At 35.6% G+C, this 24,448-nt stretch overlaps 1 protein-coding gene across 2 annotated transcripts; it reads left to right on the top strand.

Moving 5' to 3' along the window:
- On the top strand, positions 1-24,448 carry Cpr (Cytochrome P450 reductase). 2 transcript variants are annotated; one of them, XM_074087849.1, is made up of 12 exons: positions 1-583; positions 4,236-4,422; positions 6,969-7,118; positions 9,908-10,032; positions 10,108-10,302; positions 12,107-12,234; positions 12,753-12,994; positions 13,337-13,534; positions 16,004-16,164; positions 19,428-19,602; positions 22,112-22,269; positions 23,224-24,448. In XM_074087849.1, exons 1-12 carry the CDS (start codon positions 396-398, stop codon positions 23,366-23,368), a joined length of 2,052 nt encoding a protein of 683 aa, XP_073943950.1. In that variant the 5' UTR covers positions 1-395; the 3' UTR covers positions 23,369-24,448. The 2 variants fall into 2 exon arrangements, with proteins under 2 accessions (XP_073943950.1, XP_073943952.1); XM_074087851.1 differs by lacking the exons at positions 1-583; positions 4,236-4,422; positions 6,969-7,118 and adding an exon at positions 9,262-9,508.

Raw genomic sequence — 24,448 nt, 5'->3', positions numbered from 1 at the left:
TTTCGTTCGCGGAGCTCCTTCACTCACGTATACACTTTTTAATAGTACCTACCTATATCAGACAGATTCACCTCAGCCACTTTGTCCCGTGCAGACGTGTTGTGAGGCAGACCTCGGTCGGTTATGTTACGTCATTTTGCTTGCGTGTCGGTCGTGCGAAGCAGATAGATAACCAATTTGACAATCGCTCTCGCTCGCTCTCGGCCGTAAATTTCAACATAGAGATGTCAGTGTCGTTTGGGAAGTGTTAACAGCGAGACGTGGCGCAACAAGATAAACTGAAGTCCTCGCGTAAAGTAATAAAACTAACCGCAGAACAGGGACCTTGTATCTTGGCATAAGAGTGATTACGGCCACATAACCTGATATTTATTCGAACACACATAACCTACAAAATGACGGAGAATTCGCAGGACGTGCTAAAAGATGCAGCGGCGGCGGCTGCAGTTGCTGGCGGATCACTATTTAGCACATTTGATATTTTCATGCTAGTAGTTTTACTTGGTGGTGCCATTTGGTGGCTGTGGAGTTCCAGAAAGGACAACAAGAAAGATGAAATTCTCCTCAGCAAATATTCCATTCAGTAAGTACACTTAACATTTTACTGATACAACTTTTTGCGTAGTTTATATATATACATAATCTTCTATTAGAAAGTATTAAACTATGAAGTACAGATGATTGGTGGCTTTTTATATCTTCATAATGATAAAACGCTTTTTGATGATGCCATTATTTCGTTGTAAGTAATTGAATACAGAAACGAGGAAAAGTTAATATCATTAACCTGTTGCACTGAAGTAATTGTAATATCGTTACTTAGACATTACCAACAATATTTTGCGGTTTAAATAATCTCTGCAGCAGTAAATGTCTGTTCTGTAACTAAGTTAGCCGTTCTAAGATAACGTCCTTCCTCATTGAATGAATAGGTAAAACAAGACAGGAAAAACAATTTTCTTTAGACATGACTATTTTTTTACAATTTAATTTTGAGCGTGTTAGGGGTGATTGTCGTTATACACGTTTCAGGGTTATCTTTTATCATTGTGGCTAACTCAGATAGATTTTGCATAGGTATAATAAAAACGCGTTTCCAAGTGTATAAAATAATGTTTAAGTATTTATGTTTGCGTTATGTATCTACTTACCTACTAATTTTTAAGAAAATACCTACCTGCTATGACTCTTATAGTCATGATCACCACCTTTGGAAATGGACTTAGCCGGGCTGTTCGTACTTAAAAGGGTTGATAATCACATCAATCAGTGCATTTATATGTTTATCTATGAATACCTGCCTACGTAACAACAATAACCTTGACAACGACGTAAGTATAATTAACTTCCTTATTTATTTACGTAGTAACAACTAGTTAATTTGGCATAATAGTGTAGCATGATAGGAAATATAATGATGTTAGTTTTTATTGACTTTAACCAGAACGAAGCAAAATAGTTATCAAGTAAGTAAATACAATTTATCAAAGTATGTATTCGTATTGTGACTCGACAAGCCACGGGTCGACGTCGTTGGTTAATTTTACTTGTCCAATGATCATACCCCGCACGCGTGCATGTTCGGTTAACCTTCTATATACCTACTACGTTAAAGCGATTTTGCTACTCACCAGACAGAAACGACAAATTTAAAATTCTAATTGAAATAGGCAAATAAAAAGATATCATGCACAGGTACAAATTGTATTTGAATACAGAAACTAAAATATCTTAGTAGGTAGTAGGTAGGTAGGTATCTCGCCACGGATCCAAGGGGGTGGCAATGGGCGCAATTGCCCCCTCCCCCTGACTCACGACAAACTGAAATTCATATTTTATTACTTAATCATAACTTTTTTTGAAGATTAAGCTGGGCTGGTGAAATAATTAAGATTGCCCCAGCCTGAATCTAATCTTGGATCCGCGCCTGTAGGACCTAGACCAAAAACTACGCGTGTGACCGCGTGTGTTGTAGTAATTACTTATTATTAATTAAAAACATTCTATTGAGTAGCACGGTCACCCTACATTTCCTGTCATTAGGATACATATAATAATTTTGTCGTATGATCGTACTTTAAACTTAAGTCTAGGTTTACTTTGAAATAGCCGAAAAGAAAATCAATAAAGACAAGTAAGTAATAAAACAGGACTTATTTTAACCATGGTACTGTTGTGTAGTCCGGCCTACCGGGCTATGGAAAAAATGTTTTTTCCGTGATATTTACAGTTGACTGGTCCAAGAAGCAAATTCTTGTTTCATCATGACGACCGGATGGCCTAGTGGTTATAGAACCTGACTATGAAGCTTGAGGTCCCGGGTTCGATTCCCGGCTGGGGCAGATATTTTGTATGAATAATATGAATGTGTGCTCTCGGGTCTTGTGTGTTTAATATGTATTTAAGTATGTATTTATCTATATAAGTATGTTTATCCGTTGCCTAGGAGGCAACGATATTAGCGACATCTATGTTAGCTCTCATCAATCCTCCGAAACTAACCGCTCACCTGGACAAGAGAAGTCGTTATTAAGCAATCAAATTAAGATTGGTTTTTTGGAGTCTTTATATTTAAAAAGTTACATTGTTAATAGTTATAACATGAGATGTAGGGTGATTAGTCTAAAATATACGACACTGGTGTCTAACTAGGCTGAGCCTGCGTCTTAGAAACCAGTTTCTTCCTATGCCATTACTTATTGGCGAATGCGATTATTAACAACCATATAAATATAGTGCAACAAAAGTGTAGTGTAGGTAGAGCATAGGACCAAGGACACATTGAAACCTTCGACTAAATGCCGTTTTATATTTAGGTAACGGGCAGGGGCCCTTACGTCGACCCGTACCACTGGCAGGGTTAAATGAAAGTTTAAGAGTGTTGAGAGATTAATGTTTCTGTTATGAACAGTTGCCCAATCGTCAAAACATCACAATTGACATCATTAATTGTGTAGTTGGATAACGAAATGGTTTAAATGTCATTAACAGCGCCATATTTTTCTAAATAATAATTAATAACAAACGTATAATTCAGCAAACATTTTTTTTAAAGTCTGCACAGCCAGGGACCATTGAACCTCGCTTATCACAGCCAAGATCTATCAAGAGATCTTGATTTCTTAAATTTTCGATTAAAACGTTTAACCACGAAGTTTAAGTTTTAATACGGTTGATTGATGAATTACGACCTTCACAAATCACATCCCAGCCTATATACGTCCCACTGCTGGGCACAGGCCTCCTCTAAGAATGAGAGGACTTGGGCCATAGTTCCCACGCGGGCCCAGTGCGGATTGGGAACTTCACACACACCATTGAATTACTTCGAGGTTTGTGCTGGTTTTCTCACTATGTTTTCCTTCACCGTAAATCTTGTGGTAAATTTCAAATGTAATTTTGCACATGAATTTCGAAAAACTCAGAGGTGCGAGTCGGGGTTTGAACCCACGATCCTCTGCTTGAGATGCGATAGGACCAACCACTAGGCCACCACGGCTTTTTTACCACATAGTGCAGCTAAGTTTAACGATCAACTACTATTATAATTCAGCTATTCAACAAACAATAAACGACACCACACAATACATTTAAATTGAAATATAGACGTAAAATGTTCTTTCCCAAGACGAGTACAGTCACCAGCACCAATATCTGATACAACAAGCGTGTATAAATATCTGATACGACTCTATTTCTAGGGCCGGAAGGACGCGTCAGATATTTTTGCACGCTCCGCTGTTGCAGATATTAATGCTGGTGACTGTACCACTCTGACGGATCGTAAGTACTCTAGACCCAAAAACACCCCAGATGTTCGTAGAAATCGTTGCCTAATACCCACTCTTATTAATATGAGCAATACTGCCCTATGCCAAAAGGCGTTATCATCAAAAAAAAAAACACGAGTTGTTAATACTATTGTGTAGCTTAAAACATTCTGCATCATTCTGCATGTGTGAATGACAGAAAAAGGTTTTTTTTCAGATAGCGCCTTTCGGCTTAGGAAGGCAGAATCATTTCATAAATTGAAACTAAATAGGTAGCGATCCTCTCTTTTAAGTGAAAATTAGTAGTTAGAATAGAAGATATAAGTAGTCACAGTAGTAAGTCACCAATCTCGAGTTTAAATTCTGACGCGGGTAAAAGTAACATGCTCCTTGGCCGAATGCATTACATTACAACGAAAAAAAATACCTATGCAAGTTTATTTTAGTTTTCCCCTTTTGTTGCAGGCCTGCAGGTACAATTCAGGTTACAGAAAATTCGTTTATAAAGAAATTACAAGCGTCTGGAAGGAGTTTAGTAGTGTTCTATGGATCACAGACAGGCACAGGAGAGGAGTTTGCCGGTCGCCTCGCCAAAGAGGGCATCCGGTATAAGATGAAGGGTATGGTCGCTGACCCCGAAGAGTGTGATATGGTAAGTTAAATTTATACTACTTGAATACATACTTAGATAATTATAAACACTTTGTATACTTTTGTGGAAATGGACCAGTCATATGATGCAAGATAAGTGGTCGGATTTGATGACAGACTGGACTCCGCGTTATTATAACGCAAGAAGAAAAAATCCGACCAAGAGCGTGTCGGACACGCCCAAGATAGGGTTCCGTAGCCATTACGAAAAAAAATCAAGTAATATTATGTGCGTTACAACACAATTAAAACACTTACGTACTAGTCTTAAAATCTATTACCAGAAAAAGAGCGTATCTTCACGGCACTTACGTCCTTTTGTTGAGAAGCGCAGTTTTCCGGCAATAACTCAAAAACAGTATATCCTATCACCTTGAAACCAATTTTCGTTGAAAGTATTTATTAAGCGTTACCTTTCCATATTTTTTGCATATCTTTGGACAAGAGAGGAGGGGGGGGACACAATTTTTGCTACTTTGGGAGCGATTATTTCCGGGAATCTTCACTTAATCAAAAAAGTAGTTTTAGAGGGGCTTTAGACGATCAATTTTAATGAAATTTGCACTTTAAAGTTGAATATTTCGCAAACAGATCACTGAATCGAAAAATCATCTTAGCAAACCCCTAACTATAGGGTTGGATGAGAAAAAAAATCACCCCCACTTTACGTCTGTGGGAGGTACCCCAAAAAAAATTTTTTTTGATTTTTTATTGTACTATTTTGTCGGCATAGTTTACATAATATATTTCCGTGCAAAATTACAGCTTTCTAGCATTGATAGTCCCTGAGCAAAGCCGCGAACGGACAGACAGACGGACTTGACGAAACTATAATGGTTCTGTTTTTGCCATTTTGGCTCCGAAACCCTAAAAACTGTTCGGAACAAAATCGACGCACGCACTCAGCGGAGCGTCTTACACGGCCGCTAACCCGGGCGCCGCGCAGTGTGGTCACTGCGCGCTGCATCGAGTGAGTGCACGAGAACGTGTGTTATGTTGTGTATTGCAGTGTTTACGGGTGCCTAAGTTCAACGCTGATAAAACCAACATTGTCATTTATTATTATTACAAGCTTTTATTTAGTTTCACCTATCCCGTTGTCTGTCTGTCTGTCTGTTTGTCTGTAGTCAAATCTTGCAAGTCAAATTTGATCAACTTCCAGTAGTCAGATGGACTTGGAAATTGGAATACTTATGTAAATCGCGTGACAATACAATAATCTAGTAGTGACATCCAGGTAGTCCAGCCAGGCAGGATCGTCTCTGCAGGACGGAACTTCAATGGTTAATAGCATATCGACTTGAAATTTGGTATGCAAATGTAGTATGGTATGGGTGACAATGCAAGTACAGTCAATAAAAAGTACAGTCAGCAAAAATAGCTTGCATTAAAAATGTTTTTTTTATGGTTAGGTTATTTCAATTTCCTGCTGATGCCGAAAGGTAAAATTAATACCTATTAGGCACTTTATTATTAGTCTATTAAAATGTTTAGGTACCTACTCAACAAAATGTAAACCATAGTGATGTGTCTATTTATAGAAAATAACATAAAAAAATGCAAATTGCTATTTACAAATTAAATCTTCTATCAAAATATAAATCCGAAGGAATTTATGAATTTGAACTAATATTAATTCACATTTTTAAAAACGTATTTAGTTTAAAACATTCTTCGGTTGTTAATATTTTGTTATATCTATACACCTTTATTTCACTATATGTATATAAGGTCGATGTATACATAAATGTGACGCTATTGCTGTATAGATATTTATGACCTTGACTGTACCTACCTAAACAAATAGACACCACCACCACACATTGATTAATTTTAACTGACGGATAAATGTGATGCTGTCTCTGTTTTTAACCACCGACGCAAAAAGAGGGGTATTATAAGTTTGACCACTATGTGTGTCGGTGTCTGTCTGTGGTACCGTAGCTCTTAAACAGTGTCTTTCTGTGTGTGTGTGTGTGTGTGTGTGTGTGTGTGTGTGTGTGTGTGTGTGTGTGTGTGTGTGTGTGTGTGTGCGTGTGTGCGTGCGTGCGTGCGTGCGTGCGTGCGTGCGTGCGTGCGTGCGTGTGTGTCTGTCTGTGTCACCGTAGCTCACGAGTGGTCACGTGGTTCCGTAGCCAAAATGGCAAAAACGGAACCCTTATAGTTTCGCCATGTCTGTCAGTCTGTCTGTCCATCCGCGGCTTACTACGCACATACAATAAAAATCTACACACGTCTGTTTTACTTTTTGTAGTTGCCAACCCTAGCGATCCGCGAAGCTGTAGGTATAAAATTCAAGAATACGGCCGAGTCGGTCTACTGCCTGTTACTTGTATTGTGCTAATTGTATACATTGCCAACATTTTTCTATGAAAATGTATCACTGATGTCTACTGAAGTTACTGGACAAAACAAGAACATAAAAGTTGATTGAACCACTTATTATATACTTACTTACATATTATACGTTCACTCACAGTATTGAGATGGTCTAAGTAAACAATGTATATGTTACAAATCTTGCATTTATCTGTTTTTTTCTTTTAGGAAGAGTTAACGAAACTCAAAGATATACCAAATTCATTGGCTGTATTTTGTATGGCTACATACGGTGAAGGAGATCCTACAGACAACGCTATGGAGTTTTATGAGTGGTTGAAGAATGGAGATCCTGATCTAACTGGACTAAATTACGCCGTAAGTATTATGTATTAAAATACAAAAGACAAAATCAATACGTAGCAAATTGAAAACCTCCCTTTCTTGAAGTCTTTTTACCCGCTCAGCTTCACTAAAGGTAGTAGTAGAGTAGTAGTATAGTATTATTGTAGTAGTAGCAGTATTGCTAATTGACAGAAAATAATTAAAAATAACATACACACGTACAAACAACACACCTTACCAACGTAAAGTTTTTGACATTATCAGAACTAGATCTGAACTCTGAACAAGAAAGAAAGAAAGAAAAACCGGCCAAGGGTGTGTCGGGCACGCCCAAAATAGGGTTCCGTAGCCATTACGAAACAATTAAGTAATATTTTTCTAAGGATTTCGTATTTTAAACGGAATCTTCCAAGTTTAGGTATATTTTATACCTTAGGCTGCTATTTACTCATAAACTACTAATAATTCTCAATCAAAATTAACCGTTATAGTTTTCTTTGAAAGTTTGATATACTTACTACCATTCTAAATTTTTTCAAATTTTTCCACCCACCGGTTTAGATTTTAGAGGGGGAGGGACGCTCGATTTTAATGAAAATTTGCACTTTAAAGTTGAATATTTCGCAAACAAATCACTGAATCGAAAAATCGTTTAAAAGACCTATCCAACAATACCCCACACTATAGGTTGGATGAGAAAAAAAAAATCACCCCCACTTTACGTCTGTGGGAGGTACCCTACAAAATTTTTTTTTTCATTTTTTAACTGTACCATTTTGTCAGCATAGTTTACTTATATATCCGTGCAAAATTACAGCTTTATAGCATTGATAGTCTGAGCAAAGCCGCGGACGGACAGACAGACAGACAGACATGGCGAAACTATAAGTGTTCCGTTTTTGCCATTTTGGCTCCGGAACCCTAAAAATGGTTTATTTACGGCTCCAACAGTACCACAACCAAACACTCAATTTAACTTAAGTTAAACAATAGAGCTATAAAATACAACAAAATACATCGTTGGTGATGGTTAACTATAAATAAATAGGATAAAACCTACTTAAATGAAGTAATGTCGCAATCAAAATATATACCTAGCCACGAAGACGCGTGATGCGTGAAATAACGAAGATGGGTGAAATAAAAAGTAGACAGCTAAACGAACAAGTTGTGTGACGAGTACGTAATTTGGCAGAAATTTACTACATAGATGGACGTCTATAGAATCTCAAAATGTTAACCGCTAAGTAAAGTAGCTTAAGTAGAAATTTGCACGGGGTTCGTCTTGCAACGTAAATGATGCCCACACGATGTAATACATTTTTTAGAAATTCTCATGGGAATTCAGTAAAATCCCGGAATTACAACACGACTGCTAGATTAATTAATTTTTAATACCTACCTGGTTCACGTGAGTGAAGCCGCGGGTATAAGTTAAGTTTGTAGATAAATCAAATCAAATCAACATTAAATTAAAAAGTAAAAAAAAACTTACCTGTTAATTTAGTTAGATCATTATGTATTACGTACTTGAAGAAAATAGATAACGAGTCGCAGAATAAACTGTAATTTATTAAACAAACTAACATTTATAAACCAATTACAACAAAACAAATAGTTAGGTAGGTACCTAATAAATAAATATCTCTTTGTCTTTGAGAAACTGAGAATTCATTGCTCGATTTCCAGTCGATTTCAATTCAAACATAGGATTTCAAACATAAATGGGATATCAATACAATACCACAGACTTAAGGGAAAGGGTGGACGTGGACGTAGGTAGGTCGACTTTGTTTTATTACCACAGGTAGGCCAAAAACGGGAGAATGAGCCAATTTAGAGCAAGACCGCCTAAATTTGCATGGTGATTAGTTTACAATTTAATTAAACTTAAGTAGAAATAAATATTCAATAGGCTTTAAAAGTTGATACTTAATTTTATGTGTGTGTGTATTCATGGTGACCTCTCCTTCCTCTTTGATGGTGACAAACTGATCTATCGTAAGATTGTTTACGTGATAGTATGACACAGACTTTAAATGTAACACATCTCAGACATTAACTATTCAAATGTCAACTGGCAACACCAGTTGTTACGTCAATTGTCAAAATCAAACGTCAAACGTCACTGAGTAAGTCATAACCTCAGCTAGCTGAATTGAATTGATGTTCTACTGATGTTTTAAATAGAAATAAATAGTATTTTAACTATTTATGAATTAAATTTACGTAGTTTATTTCAACTACTAGTGGCTACTCCAGTAAATTATTTTCACTTCGAGATATTCGTAGTAAGTTGTGATATAACGCAATTTTATTTTATTCTAAGTATGAGTGTTGTTTTACGAACTTTACCGTTTTTTGTGAGGAAAATAATAAATAAAAGACGCAGTTTGTCACCGTGGCTCAAGCTGCGATATCTGGTAAGATTTTCATTCAGATAACAGTGGTTTAGTAACTCTACCTCAGTTAAGGTCAGCAGCAGTTATGTCAGTGTTCTATCCATGCTAGTGATATATTTTTTCTTTTGGTAACAAAGTCCAAAATCATTATACATTAGTAATATAGCATGTTTATTAAATTATATAATTGTTCTGCAAATAGAAATATGTCACTACATTTTGAAATGTTATAGTTTTGAGTTATGATGATTTAATTATATGTTTGTATTTGTATGTAGGAGATAATCTCTAGAACTACTCAACCAATAAAAAAAAACAAATGTTAGGTTAGGATTTGGACAATTATGAATACCAAAAAAAGGAGACCAAAAGTGATCATGCTATTTTGAAATAATATGATAAGAATAATTTTTGTTTCAGGTTTTTGGTTTGGGCAATAAGACATATGAGCATTACAATGCCGTTGCCATATACTTAGACAAGAAATTGGAAGAATTGGGAGCTACTCGGGTATATGAAGTTGGTTTAGGTGATGATGATGCCAAGTATGTATTTCTATGACACAAATGAGACTTGTTTTTCTAGGTCAAATATAAATAAGTTCTAATTGTTTTTTTTAGTATTGAAGATGACTTTATTACTTGGAAAGACAAGTTCTGGCCGGCTGTCTGTGAGAAGTTCAACATTGAGAGCACGGGCGAGGAAGAGTTGGTGCGCCAGTTCCGTTTGGTGACCCATGCTCCTGTAGATATCATACCCAACAGCGTCTTCACTGGTGAAATAGCTCGGTTACATTCCCTTCAAGTACAAAGACCGTTAGTATGAATTTCTTTATTAGACCTTAAGTTTTTACAATTTTTAGAGGCATCCTGATCATGCTTGATTAAAATGATGTTAGTGGAAATAATGATTAGGTAATACATACATTTTGTGATCCTGCTACTTAAGTTTTGGATTATAAATAATTGATGCAAAGGAGATTTTCTTTGGGAGTTGGTCCAAGTGCTGCCCAGACTAAACACACAGTGCACTACAATGCTTATGCCAACACTAGACTGTATACTAAAGCATTTTAAGTTCTGCATCAGTGATCATGAAAAAAAAACTGTTTATATGCTGCAAATATTCGATATTAAGTTTTGTTACAGTTACTTGTTAACTTATAAAACCTACTAGGCTGGTTTTACTAGATCAGTGTTTTTCAACCTGTGGGTCGTGACACCCTTGGGGTCGCAAAGCCTCTTTAGGGGGTTTACGGAGCCCCTATTAGATGCTGGGAGCACTAAAACAGTAAAAAAAAAAAGTTCAAAAATATTTATTAAAATGTGTTCCTAACTAATTATATTTGTCACAAAATAGAAAACATGAAAAAAAAAACAGTGGGTAGGGGAGTCGCGAAATATTTATTTATACTAAAGGGGTTGTGTCATGAAAAAGGTTGAAAAACACTGAACTAGATAATATAGGCTGGGTATACTCATAAAACTAAGCCTTGTCCTTCACACTAAAAAGAATAAACTCCTTTTAAAGCCTGAGAAAGAAAATTAAATGTAAGTTTAACGCATGTAGACACAAGTCTGTAGTACCCAAACATATTATTAAGGACTGATTCAGATGCAGTTTTTCTGACAGAAGTCTAATTTATATCACATTGGCTCTAAAATGAAGATCAGTTCAATTCCAAAACAATATTAACCAACTGTTGAAAGAGTTTAAAGTTAATTCCCTGAAATCTTCATCTATTTGAGCCACCCACAGTTTAGTGTTGCTTTTAAATATATATTACTTTTAACTTTCCAAACTTTAACAGTTACGAAACCCATGAAGATTTTGTATGGGAAAATTGATTTTTTCTTTTTCTTTTTTTTTTATTATGTTTTAGGTAGTGTTTTGCTTATTGTCAGCCACACTACCATTTCTTTCTTTAAGGTGAGGACTGAAAACCAGCAGCACTGCTGAGTCCTTTACCTCTTCACAAATTATTTTTTATCTGTTTCTTTCTTTGTATTTTGTTATGTTATATTTTTGGCTTTGTGAATAAATATTCTTTTATTTATTTATTATTAAATAAATATTGTCTCCCTCGAAAGCTGACGCGCATTGAAAGATCAGTTATTTTTAATCAAATTGATATCTGGTCTTGTTGATTCTTCCTATCTTCTTGGTGAAATAGGGTTTAGAGTTCCTCGAATTAATAGTCGCCAAACTAATAATTGATTTAGAGTCCCCTTTTCTCTATCTAACCAATTATGTAAGCAATGGTTTTGTAAGTAGAGCATGTAAAATGTATAATAGTTCATTTTATGAAGCAGAAGTATTTAATTTTTCTCTGCTTAGATTTAAGGCTTCTCTTTTAGGTTTAGTTAATGGTTACTTAATTTTATTAGTTTAGTATACAATTTTTTGACTTCCTCTCTAATTTTGTTTAGAATATTTTGTACATTGTAAATTGTGGATACACCAACCCACTTTAATTTTTATGTTTTATCTAATGGTGGCATCTTTATTGGTTAATGTTGAAAATGAAAAAGTTTATTTGGGTTAATGTTAGATAGAAGTTTGTTAGATCTAAGTTAAATTATACCGTTTGTGCCCACATAAAATTAAAACATCTTTCAGGCCTTACGACGCTAAGAATCCGTTCCTGGCTCAAATCAAAGTCAACAGGGAGCTGCATAAGGGCGGCGACAGGTCATGTCTTCATGTGGAGCTGGACATCTCTGAATCCAAGATGAGATACGAAGCTGGTATGTACAATGGTCTTATCATTACATAAAATAGTTTTTGGTATGCTCCTTATAACAAGATAACCTTTGATTCATGTCAGGGTTTCCGTCTCCTTATATCACACATGTCTTAAAGTCAAATGGTTTAAGCTACAGTCAATACAGTGCAATTTACACAGTATAAGCGCTTTGTTGACCCAAGGCCGTACAGATTGTCAAATATAATTTTCAATCCAGTTTAGTTAAACTAACCCTAATTTGTCATCAGAGGGGCGCGGCGGTTAAAATTATTTGAAGAAATAATTATTTGAAAATAAACTTTTTAAATTTATAGTATACTCGTTAAGAGTTACAAATTGGTTGCAACCTTCATTCGGGCCGCGCAATACGCACGGTATGCTCTGAATAAAACTATATCTATAACTTTTTCCAATGTTAGCGTCAGTAAAACTGCTGCATCTCTTTGCTACAGCCACCAGTGCTTACTATTGAGCAAACGAAAATGTTTTTCGGATGCAGTGTTTATAATTTTGTTTCAGGTGATCATGTGGCTGTGTACCCCATCAACGACATCAACTTAGTTGAACAATTAGGAAAGTTAACTTCAGCGAACCTTGACGAAGTATTCTCTCTCATCAACACTGATCAGGAAAGCAGTAAGAAACACCCATTCCCGTGCCCAACCACATACCGAACTGCACTCTCTCATTACATTGAGATCACTGCTCTTCCTAGAACTCACATCCTGAGGGAATTGGCTGAATATTGTACTGATGAGGAGGTAAATATTTTTCATATACTACATAATACCATTTTTTCGTTTTGCAGCACTGTGCTCTCTCTCTTAACTATTTAATCAGAATGCGATATATTGTCTCTCTTCTTGTTAGCCGTGCAAGAATGGCAAAATAAATCTTGATTGTCCAACTGCTATTGTTAGAGAAAGAACCTGGTAGCCAACTTAAACTGTAAATAATAATAGTACTTAGTGTTACTTAAATATTTTCAATTTTGCAAAAAAAAAACTCTAATACCACAACAGCTTTGAAAATAATTTATATTGTACATGTAGGTACATTTCTGTTTAGCATACAATTAGTTAATCACTTATTATTATTCATAGGACAAGAAGAAGCTGTTGCTAATGGCAACCAACTCGCAAGAGGGCAAGGATCTGTTCCAGTCTTTCATTACGGAAGCGTGCAGGAACATTGTGCACATCCTCGAAGACATCAAGTCTTGTAAACCACCACTCGACCACATTTGTGAATTGCTGCCCCGTCTACAGCCAAGATATTACTCCATCTCTTCTAGCCCTAAGGTAAGAACTTGTTTTTTACTTATCTTAAAACTTTCTAGGTGCTAGTTATAAGTTTTTACAAGCTTGTGTTCTAATTTACTAAAAATCAAGGAGTGGTTATTTGATTTGTAATTGGTTTTGATTGTAATAAAGATAAAATAATATATTCAAGAAATTACCAGCTTGCTCAGGACTATCACACAACATTATAGTATTGAAGAGGCCCTAGAGCAATAGTAATTAAGAAAATATTCTGTTATTTCTCAATGGTAAAAAATAAACACCCAAAGATATGCTTGTTATAAAAAAATTGTCAACTCCATGCCATATCATGCAAAACAGAGAAATATTCTAATGGTAGGGCCACACACATCGCGATAAAAATTATTGCAATAAAACTTCGTCTTCGGCCTACGGCATTGTGTATGGTCATATTGCAAATTGCAAACAAAGAAATATCGATCGATAAAGAAAACCTTTGATGTGCGCGAGTTTACTGACAGTGGGGCGAAGTGTCTGCGGCTTCGCCCGAAATGCCAAAGTATTCGCGAATATTCGGCTACACACATCGCGTTAAAGCGAATGTTCGCGTTATCGCGATGTGTGTGGCATTATAGGTACCGAACTTCTTACTAATATTTTTATTCATTGTTATTACATATTATAAACGTGACAGTAACTTTGTCTGTCTGTTACCCCTTTACTCTTAAACCGCTGAACCTATTTAGATTAAATTTGATATGGCGATAGTTTAATCCCTGGAAAGGACATAGGATAGTTTGTGTTCCGGAACATTGCATAGTTCCTGCTGGGTAGCTGTAAGCGAATTCTTCGCGGCCACAGCCACAGCTAGTGAAAAATAAAACAAGGTAGTAAATATATAGGCGCTTTTATCGCGTAAAAGCTATTTTTTTCCAGACAACAATCCAGATAATCATAATGCTATCGTATTTTTTTAAAATGTAGGTAGAATAAGCGGACGTAGATGAAGTCACAAACATAATGGAACTGTCCATGCACCAGGTTTAACGATAAAGTAGGTACAGATAATTGTAAGGTTATTAGATAATGTTATCGATTATTGAGGAAAAGCGAATGTTTGATAAGCGAACAATTAAATAATTAATTCCAATTTAATATTACGAGGCACAAATGTGATACGCCTTTTTGTTGCGTCATGTGCATACATAAAGACGGATATAATCTCACGTGACCATTCATGTATCATTTCATTTCATATTGCTACAAATACAAATATTGATTAATTATTTATACCCGAATGCACAGTAATGATAACTTTGCTGCAGACATTAGCTATCAGTGTATTTAGTCATTTCGTGGTGTATGATCGGTCATAAACATAACAAGGGGTTGGACACTCCGCAGTTTAGGTACGTTCGGCCGGCGCGCCTACATTAGGCGCGCGGCAGTGGGTTGCCGTGCCGCTCGGCTCGCACGCTGGACGCGCCGCGCGCGCGTGATTTGTGTAGTCACCTACTTATTTTATTTTGCAACAATTACTTCGAAACGATATAATCCGTCTGAGTTATACTGTTGTGTTTACGGATGTATAATTAAAAAGAGGATAAAGGAATCAGAATTATCATTTTTCAACATTCCGAAAGTTATTGAAAGGTCGTTCTCTTTACTTCTATAATTTCCTAAGTCCCTGCCTAGTAATATTTTCGTATGTTTGTAGTTCTACTGATAAAATTCTGTAATTGTTTGGTCAGAAATAATATTAGGTCATGGTTTCGCCAATACGGAAATCTGTAGAAGGTAAAGGTTAGTTAGGTTTTCATTGTCATGCTGCAGTTAGTTATATATAGGTATGTTAAGGAATTTTTACTTGTTTATTAAAGGTAGTTTATTGAATTCATGTTAATACCCACTGTTATATTAATTCATCGGCGAGTGGGAACCCTGTGCTCTTGACGCCAAACCGGTTTCGAGTCAACGGTGCCCAACGGAATATGAACGCTCGTGTACCATGATAAGTCTCAATTTCGCGTGCAAGTCGTAAGTGTAGGTAACGATTTATACCTAAACTTGACTTGTTCGAGAGAGTCCCTTCTGTACGGTAGTACTATCACTTATTCTGTGACTAGCCGTACCGAAACCTTTAAATGTTTACTTTTCAATATCTATTGAACGTCAATGATTAGTAAAGAAATGTTGTCTTCAGACTATTATCTTCTCAATGTCAAACAAAACCTAAAAATTTAGCGCATGTATAGTATGAATGTATGTATGTATATGTAGCTCTTCATTGGACTTAACATAAAACACACGAAATTAACAGATATAACAAGAGAGACAGATGTACAAAGGCGAATTAAGTCCTTGAAGGGAAATGTTCCAGGTAACATTTGAACGACTGATAAAACATTAGAAACAAGATGAAGATTTTACTTTATGCACTTTATACTTTATAAAAAGATATTTTGTGTCGCATAAATAGAAATTAAAAATAATTGTTCTTTTTTGTAGCTGCATCCGGATACGGTGCACATAACTGCTGTAGTGGTGAAGTACAAGACGCCGACCGGGCGCGTCAACAAGGGAGTCGCGACCACGTGGCTCGCCAACCACAAGCCCACAGACGGGGACTACCCTCGGGTGCCTGTGTTCATCAGGAAATCACAATTCAGGTAAGAAATTATATACCAACTATTTTGACCTATGTTTGACAAATAAATTATTTGTCAAACATAGGTCAATTAGTGTCTTGAGTGAATATAGAATCAAAATCCACTATACGTATTACTAGATTGTTGACTTATTTTAAGTAGTATACAGGCAAACTTAACCGTAATAAGGGGTATCTTCCAGCGAACCTAGAACAGAGAGGGAAATTTATAAAGATAGGCAAACTGTAAAATTTAGGTACATGGGAAAAACAGTATTACTCCAAAAATAAATAAGTAATAAATTAATTCCTATAAAAAATATAAACAAATATTTAACAGATAAATGTAAAATATAACATGACTCAAAAGTAAAGCTTAAAAACCAAAAATTAAGCTTGAAAGAGCTACAGAATAAAGTTCAAACCTCATTCAATTTCGAATCTTGTCTTAATTGAACAAAGAATATTGTACCTAATATAATAAAGCTTTTTCACATTTGTGCTGTGCAATTTAGTCGAGTAAAGAAGTGAACATCGCTATCCCATGGGGTCTATGCAATTTTCTGGGATAAAAGCTATCTTATGTCCTTTCCAGGTTGTCATACTGTATCCATATACCAAATTTCATCTAAATCGAATCAACGGTGTAAGCGTGTAGAGGTAACCGACAGACAAATAGATAGATGGATGCACAGACAGACAGAGTTACTTCGCATTTATAACATACGCATTTCGCATTTACAAGAATAAATAAATAAATAAATAACATCAGTAAGAAAGGGTAAGGAAAGATTATTATTGTTCAGCAGCCCCCGCTGAACTATACTCTAGCCCCGTGTCGCGGATAGCATTGAAATTTACACGGTCATTTGTTTATCCACCTTGACCTACAAACAAATAATAAGTCAGGAATTGGAACTGCGTTATAAAAATGGAAACTGCGTCCTAACTGTGTCCTGCGCTAAAGTGCGCATACGCGTCATTTAATTTTGACTGACATTTATTTTGCAAGTTTAGTGAGCTCACGTCAAATTTTTTCTCTAATTGAAAACGCCCAAATATCTTGCGTAGTATTGAAGCGTGTTGGTTCACTAATTAAAATGTATTGACAACTACTACAATGAAACCTTGCGCCATTGACGTCAATATTGTGCATATTAATTAGGTGTATATTTAAGTACTTATATTACTTGAGGTACATAAAGGATATCTGTATCAAATTACAAAATTTCAAATCATTTATTCAGTAAATAGATCGCAATGGGCACTTTTACACGTCATTTTTAGGGTTCCGGAGCCAAAGTGGCAAAAACGGAACCCTTATAGTTTCGTCAAGTCCGTCTGTCTGTCTGTCAGTCCGTCCGTCCGTATGTCACAGGCATTTTACTCGAAAACTACAAGATGTATATCAATGAAATTTGGAGTACAGATGTTTTGTCAATGCCGCTATTTAGACACACAGGGCCCTCCTAGTTCGGGCACCAGTCTCCCACGCGAGTCTTTGTCTTGTGATTTTATTGGGACTGTTATTTGTAATTACTTACTTGGCGGTGGAGAAAACAATAAACGATTATTATTATTATATAATAAAAGTGCGAAAGTATGTCTTTCTGTTACTTCTTTGCGCTTAAACCGCTAAACCGATTTAAATGAGATATGAAGATAGTTTGAGATCTTGGGAAGGACATAAGATAGTTTTTATCCCGAAAAATTTCATAGTTCCCGCCGGATAGCGATAAACGAATTCTAGGTAGACGAAGTCGCGTGCAAAAGATAGTTATAAATTAACTCCAATAACTATAATGAAAATTTTGACGTACAATACCCTCGTCTAGCCTATTCGTGATCATATCTATATGATCATTGACTGTACAAACAAACAGTCCCATTTTACGAGTAAAATGTGTTAAATACGACCTTTTAAGTCAGACTGGCCGCGTCAGCAACGCCTTTATTATCTTATCAATGAATACTAAAAATAATCATGAGTAGGTTTTTTTTTGTTACCTACATCGCAATAAGTTAAGTTGTTAACGCAAATATCATGTCATGATGAACTTTTCATTGATTATTCATTTCGTAAAATTTTCGCAATATTAGTTTTGTAAACAACCCGATTCATCGAATCTAAGAAGCGTGAGTTCGAGTGTCGCTATACATATACTGATCTTTGTATTATGAATATGAACGTTTCTTTCCGAATCCATTTTGTTTGTCTACGTACCGTACGATTATGCGTATTGACTACATAAATATTGCTGCTGTAAAGTTTGGCTTTCAGTGGAATTTAAGCCACTGTTACACACGCTCGTTAGTAGCACGAGGCAAATGCTACCTCCTAGCATGTGTGAACAGGACATGCTACTATCGAACATGCGTTTTGGTGGCACGCTCTCTAATAGCATGCTAGTTATTAGTGAATTTGTTATAAATTAATTAATTTACTACCGTTGAATTTGTGAAAAGCCGTAACGGCCACAGGGTTGCAGCCGTAGGCCGTGGGTTTTCAGATGTTTGGCCTGAAAGCCGTAGAACACGGTAATTGCCGTGGCAACACTGACATTGAACTGAGAGAAGCATGCTATCAAAAGGCATGTGTATGGGAGTGTTTGTTTTGAGCATGCTTATTTAGGAGCAAACTCGAAACTAGCATGCTTATAGTGCTAGCAAATGTAAACAGTCCATGAGCATGCTCATTAGTGGCATGCTCATAAGCATGCTAATATCGAGCATGTGTAACAGTAGCTTAACTTCCGTCATTGGTTCCGTCACATGCGCAGAACCTTGAGATAAAAATATTTTATAACTAGCTTTTGCCCGCGGCTCCGCCCGCGTGGTATTCGGTTATCGCGCGCTGTTCCCTCGGGAACTGTGCATTTTTCCGGGATAAAAAGTAGCCTATCTCACTCTCGGGCCCATAAACTACCTCTATGCCAAAAATCACGTCGATCCGTCGCTCCGTTACGGCGTGAAAGACGGACAAACGCACAAACATACAAACACACTTTCTCATTTATAATATTAAGTATATATTAGTACATGGATTATTTATTATACATAACAATTTTGTCGCTGGAATAACAGCCACTCCGCACGTTCGTTGGCCTTAAATTTAACCCATTAACTGCCATCACAAATTATCCAGCTCATTTCGCCGTAGTCTTATAATTAAGACAAAATGTCATATAGTTTCGGTGTAGGTGGCGACGCGGGCACGTATGAATGAAAACGTATTTGCGGTTAAAAGTTTAAGAAGAAAAGAATAATTTTGCGTTTGTTTTAAAGGTTGCCTCTCCAAACACAAACTCCCATAATAATGGTGGGTCCGGGTACGGGACTGGCTCCGTTCCGCGGCTTCCTGCAGGAGAGGGCGCATGCGCGAGCCAACGGCAAAGAAGTCGGGGATAACATTTTGTTCTTCGGCTGCAGACATCGCGACCAGGATTACATATACAAAGAGGCAAGTTCAGCATTATTCAATAAATGGGTCAATCAGCTTTTTAGTGTTGTTATTCTGTTCTGTAATCGTAACTCAGGAGACATTAGTACAAATTGTTTTTGAAAAATGTTTGTAATTTATACTATTAGCACTCTTAGGATATAAGACATGAAGGAATTGCCTTAAACCTGTCCAACTTTTAATGGATTTGTACCCCATAAACATTACCATGACAACAAGCTACACTAAAAGGTTGATTGACCCAAATAGTAGTTTCTCTTTATCTGGTGTAGTGTGTGTGTAGATAATGGTTTAAAATTTTAAACGCTATGGACGAAGGTTGTCAAGAGATATCGTGCCTACATCGCTATGGATCCGGTAGCGTAATGCGTAAATGCCACCGTAATAAGGAACACAGCTTAAAAGAACGAATACGTGGCTTTTATGACTTTTTCCAGCTAAGAAGTATTAACATGAAAATAAATTATGACACCATGTAATTGTTTTTAGAAATATTTGTCAATAACTAGATTTTTTGAAATTCTTAAATTGTTACGTGGCATTAAAAAAACTATACTTGAGGGAGAAAAAATCATTGTAAAATACCTCAAAACAAAGGCATTTTTACTAATCCTAAAATTAATTATTTTATCGTTGGTTTCTTCTGGGACTCCCTGCATAATAATTATATTATTATCTATCACCTCGTTGAAATTAATCTTAGGGGCTGTTTCACCATCCATTGATTAGTGTTAACTGGCGGTTAGGTGTGATGCCGTCTCTATTTGTTTTGTTCGTATAGACGGAGACGGCATCACATTTAACCGTCGGTGAAACAGCCCCTTAAACTTGTACTTTGTAACTATCTTTGTTATCCTGTGTCGCTATTTTCATAACCATATTGTTGTATAAGCTGTTGGTTCTCCTTTAGTAAATAAATAACCACAGACATATAACAAACATTTACAAGTCTATACTGTCCATCTTATCTGCACTATCTTGGAGCTATAAACGATAATGGCGCCAGATAATTTCCTGACGTTGCAACAGATTTAGCAAAAAGAAACAGAATTGCCCATTACGTTAGTTGGGATACTGAGCTAGTTATTTACAATTATATTTACTCTGTTGCTTGATTAGCAACAGCTTATTCTATGTATTGCAATTAAACATGTGGTAATATTGTGGTAAGTGGTAATTGTTATTATTATTACTTAATTGTTTTTTTTTGTCTTACTCAGTGCTTTGGTGTCAAACTGTAAATGCTGAGTAAGTTTTTACAAATAAATAAATAATTGTGCTACAGAAAGAAAATTTATGTTTTTATATTACTTCAATAAAACTGCGACTTATTAGCTATATATATACATTATAGTTAATGAATTACCGCTAGTCAAAGTTCTTAATTTTGTCACAATGTTATCATCATAATTTTAAGGTTCTTCTAGCAGTCTCACAAACTTCAAACTTTAGTTAACGTTTCGCCTAAAATTTTCAGGCTTCTCTCATTGGTTGTGCTGTAAGAGCTACCTTCTTACCATTTAAAGTAGTTCTTTAGTAGTAATTATAGTAGAATATGTTGTTACCGTACAATTGCCAAGTCATTATAGTTATTATAGAAAAATAGATGTTTAATATTGATATGGTCACTATAAGTGTTGATAGGTAATTGTTTAGATAACAATTTATATCAAAGTAGTTAAATAATTCCATCCATACTAATATTATAAATGCGAAAGTGTGTGTGTTTGTATGTTTGTCCGTGATTTTTGGCATATAGTTTATGGGTCAGAGTGACATAGGCTACTTATTATCCCGAAAAAATGCAGTTCCCGAGGGAACAACGCGCGATAACCGAATTCCACGCGGGCGAGACCGCGGGCAAAAGCTAGTATTGAATATTTCCATAGACACTAACTAAAATAACTGACTTGATTTTAGTAGAGATCTGACAACTTTTTGCGGTGAAAGAACTACGTAGCGAGACTTTATTTATTTTTTAAATTTTAGATGGGATTCCTATATTTACATTAAGGGCATATTTAGCTCTGCGGCTAAATACTTATTAATAGTTATTCCGCCTTTTAATTTATACTATTTTCGCTTACATTATGTCAAAATATCTAATTTTATTCAACACTGACAATCCTGTAAGCACTGAAATTGGACTGTCAAAAAAAATCCATGTTAAAATCGTATTAGACTGTATTTTTAAAGGTAGAGACTTGATATTATCACAAGTAGTAAGTATGTGTATTATCGTGGTCGCCTCAACAATAACTATTAAAAATTTGATAAATGTAAAAGCTGAAGTAGGTTCCCATGCTTTATTCCGTACGGGGTTTGGAACGCTTTATTCCGTACGGGGTTTGGAACCCTTTGTGCGGGTTCAACTAACTCGCAAGGCGAAATCACAAATCACGGAAAAAATAAATACCTACTAAAACCGGCGGCCGGATTGTTCTTCAGCAGGCTAGATTATAAAATGTTGTAATGTCCCCAGCTATTTATATTGTTTTATTTGTTTCAGGAACTGGAGGAATACTCTAAGAATGGCAATGTGACACTCAACCTCGCTTTCTCTCGCGACCAGGAGAAGAAGGTCTACGTTACACACCTGCTGGAACAAAATATGGACCAGCTGTGGGACATTATCGGCAACAGAAATGGTCACTTCTATATTTGCGGGTAAGTTATTTAAAAAAAACCGTCCAAGTGCGAGCAAATATCTGATACGACTTTATTTCTAATGCTGGTCATCCTTAAATTACGTCACATATTTGGGGGAAGGGGTATTTTTGCACGCTCCGTACAGTCAAGTGTAAAAATATGAACTTATTTAAAGTTTCAAAAATATGGAACAGACTCTTATTCCGACGTTATAAAGCCGTGACAACATATTTTTGAGTGTTTCAAAGGAACTTTATTGTTTATACAACGTTCAAGCATACTTTAAGCGAAGTAAAAACATCGAATTCCGCCGGGTAGCCCCTTAACTGATCCATTATTCACAATAAATGATTTAAACAATAAAAACTAAATAATAATAATTAAAAACTAATATAAATCTAAAAAAGGCCCCTGTGGCATGGTTCCAAGAATGCTGGCAGCATTTCCTCGCTGTACGGCGATGCCAAGACGCTGAGCGAGGGAGCTGCCAGCCCTCTTGTCTCAGTGGTTCAAATATATATATTTATGCACTTGTATATATTTCTGCACTTGACTGTACTCTGTACATACAATTATATAAGAAAACATGTATCAACGGCAAATCTATAACGAGCTATTTGAAATTTTGAGTCATAAAGATGGCTGCCGATTAAACAATAATTTAATGTGTGACGCGCATGTTCTAATAACTTAAGGTCTATATTTAGTGCAAGTGTATAATACTTGTATAGATTATTCATAATTGGATTTCGCGACTACTTCGAAAAAAAAAACTCATATAAAATCAATATGTAAACCAAACTAAACCTTGATACACAGTAAGCAAGGGTCACTTAGCCAGATTATAGATTTTGAGATACGAGGTTTTTCACAGTAATGATGATTTGTATCCACCGTGCCATTTTTAATCTTCGTAGGAACCATTGTTTATACGACAATTACTAACGACAATGTTTTTTTTCTTTTGAACAGTGATGCGAAGAACATGGCTGTGGATGTACGTAACATTATCCTGAAGGCGATCCAAGAGAAGGGCGGCAAAACGGAGGCTGAAGCTGTACAGTTCCTGAAGAAACTCGAGTCCATGAAGAAGTATTCCGCTGACGTATGGAGCTAAAAACCCTCTTGCATATTTCGTTAGGTAAATTAATTAACTGTTTCCTTGTGTTCCATGTTATGTTATGACTATTCACGAATTTACTGTGAATATTGAACGCAAACAGTATATGATGTCGCAGTTTAGTGATATTTTAGTTCATTTATGAGTAATTAAGCAAAGATGTGTTGAGAAAAGCAAGTTAAAACATTTGTTTCAACAACTTTTAACTTCTGAAACTGTTGGATATGAGAATGCAACCTGTTCACTTTAATATTAAAGTCAGAATCACATCTTTTACATGAAAGGAGTTTGGAAAAGAACATATAACAGAAATAATAACAAAAGTAAAATAGGTTTTAATTTATTAAGTTAACGATAGGTACACATAGACACTATGCCTCACATTCTGTATTTCTATATCTTATTGATGGATAACGCACTAAGATGTTTTGTAATCGTATTTGACCATAAAGTTATCAACTTTATGACAGTAAATAATTGTTTGTATAGTTTGAGTGAGATATTAATGCATCTTTATGCAATTGTTGTTATTAATTATCCTTTGAATGACCGGACCACCAATTTTTAAATATCAGTAACCTTAAGGTTATTTGAAATTATCAAAAGTTGACTTTCATTTGTTATTGAATGTTAAATATTATTTATTCCTTTTTATGTATACAAGTTACAATATTAAATTCTTACATTATGTTTATTATATCTGAACAAATATTTATATGTACATGTAGTGTTGAATTGGGGAAGTTTCCATTTGAGTACTAGCTGATCCCATAGTTACGTTTATAGGATTGAAGGCTGTGATTGAGCAAAGCAGGAATTGGCGAAAGGAAATCAGATTTTAAAGTTTTATTCATTATCTGTTATTTGTGATGTCAAATGGATTCGGCCTTCGTTAATCTACCTGTAAAACGGTAAATATCGTCAAACGATTTAATGAAATGGTTGTTATTGTTAGAAAGAACTTATAAATTGTTGTCATGTTTTTATATAACTGGACTGGGAAAATAGTCTTAAGAATAAGAGTTTTATGTATTTTTGTATTTATCAGATATTATTAAAACAATTTTTATATTAGAA

This window comes from Choristoneura fumiferana, chromosome 5 (assembly GCF_025370935.1).
Source record: "Choristoneura fumiferana chromosome 5, NRCan_CFum_1, whole genome shotgun sequence".
Lineage (NCBI taxonomy): Eukaryota > Metazoa > Arthropoda > Insecta > Lepidoptera > Tortricidae > Choristoneura > Choristoneura fumiferana.
Note: the sequence above shows the minus strand (reverse complement) of the source record. Positions and strands in the feature narration are given on the sequence as shown.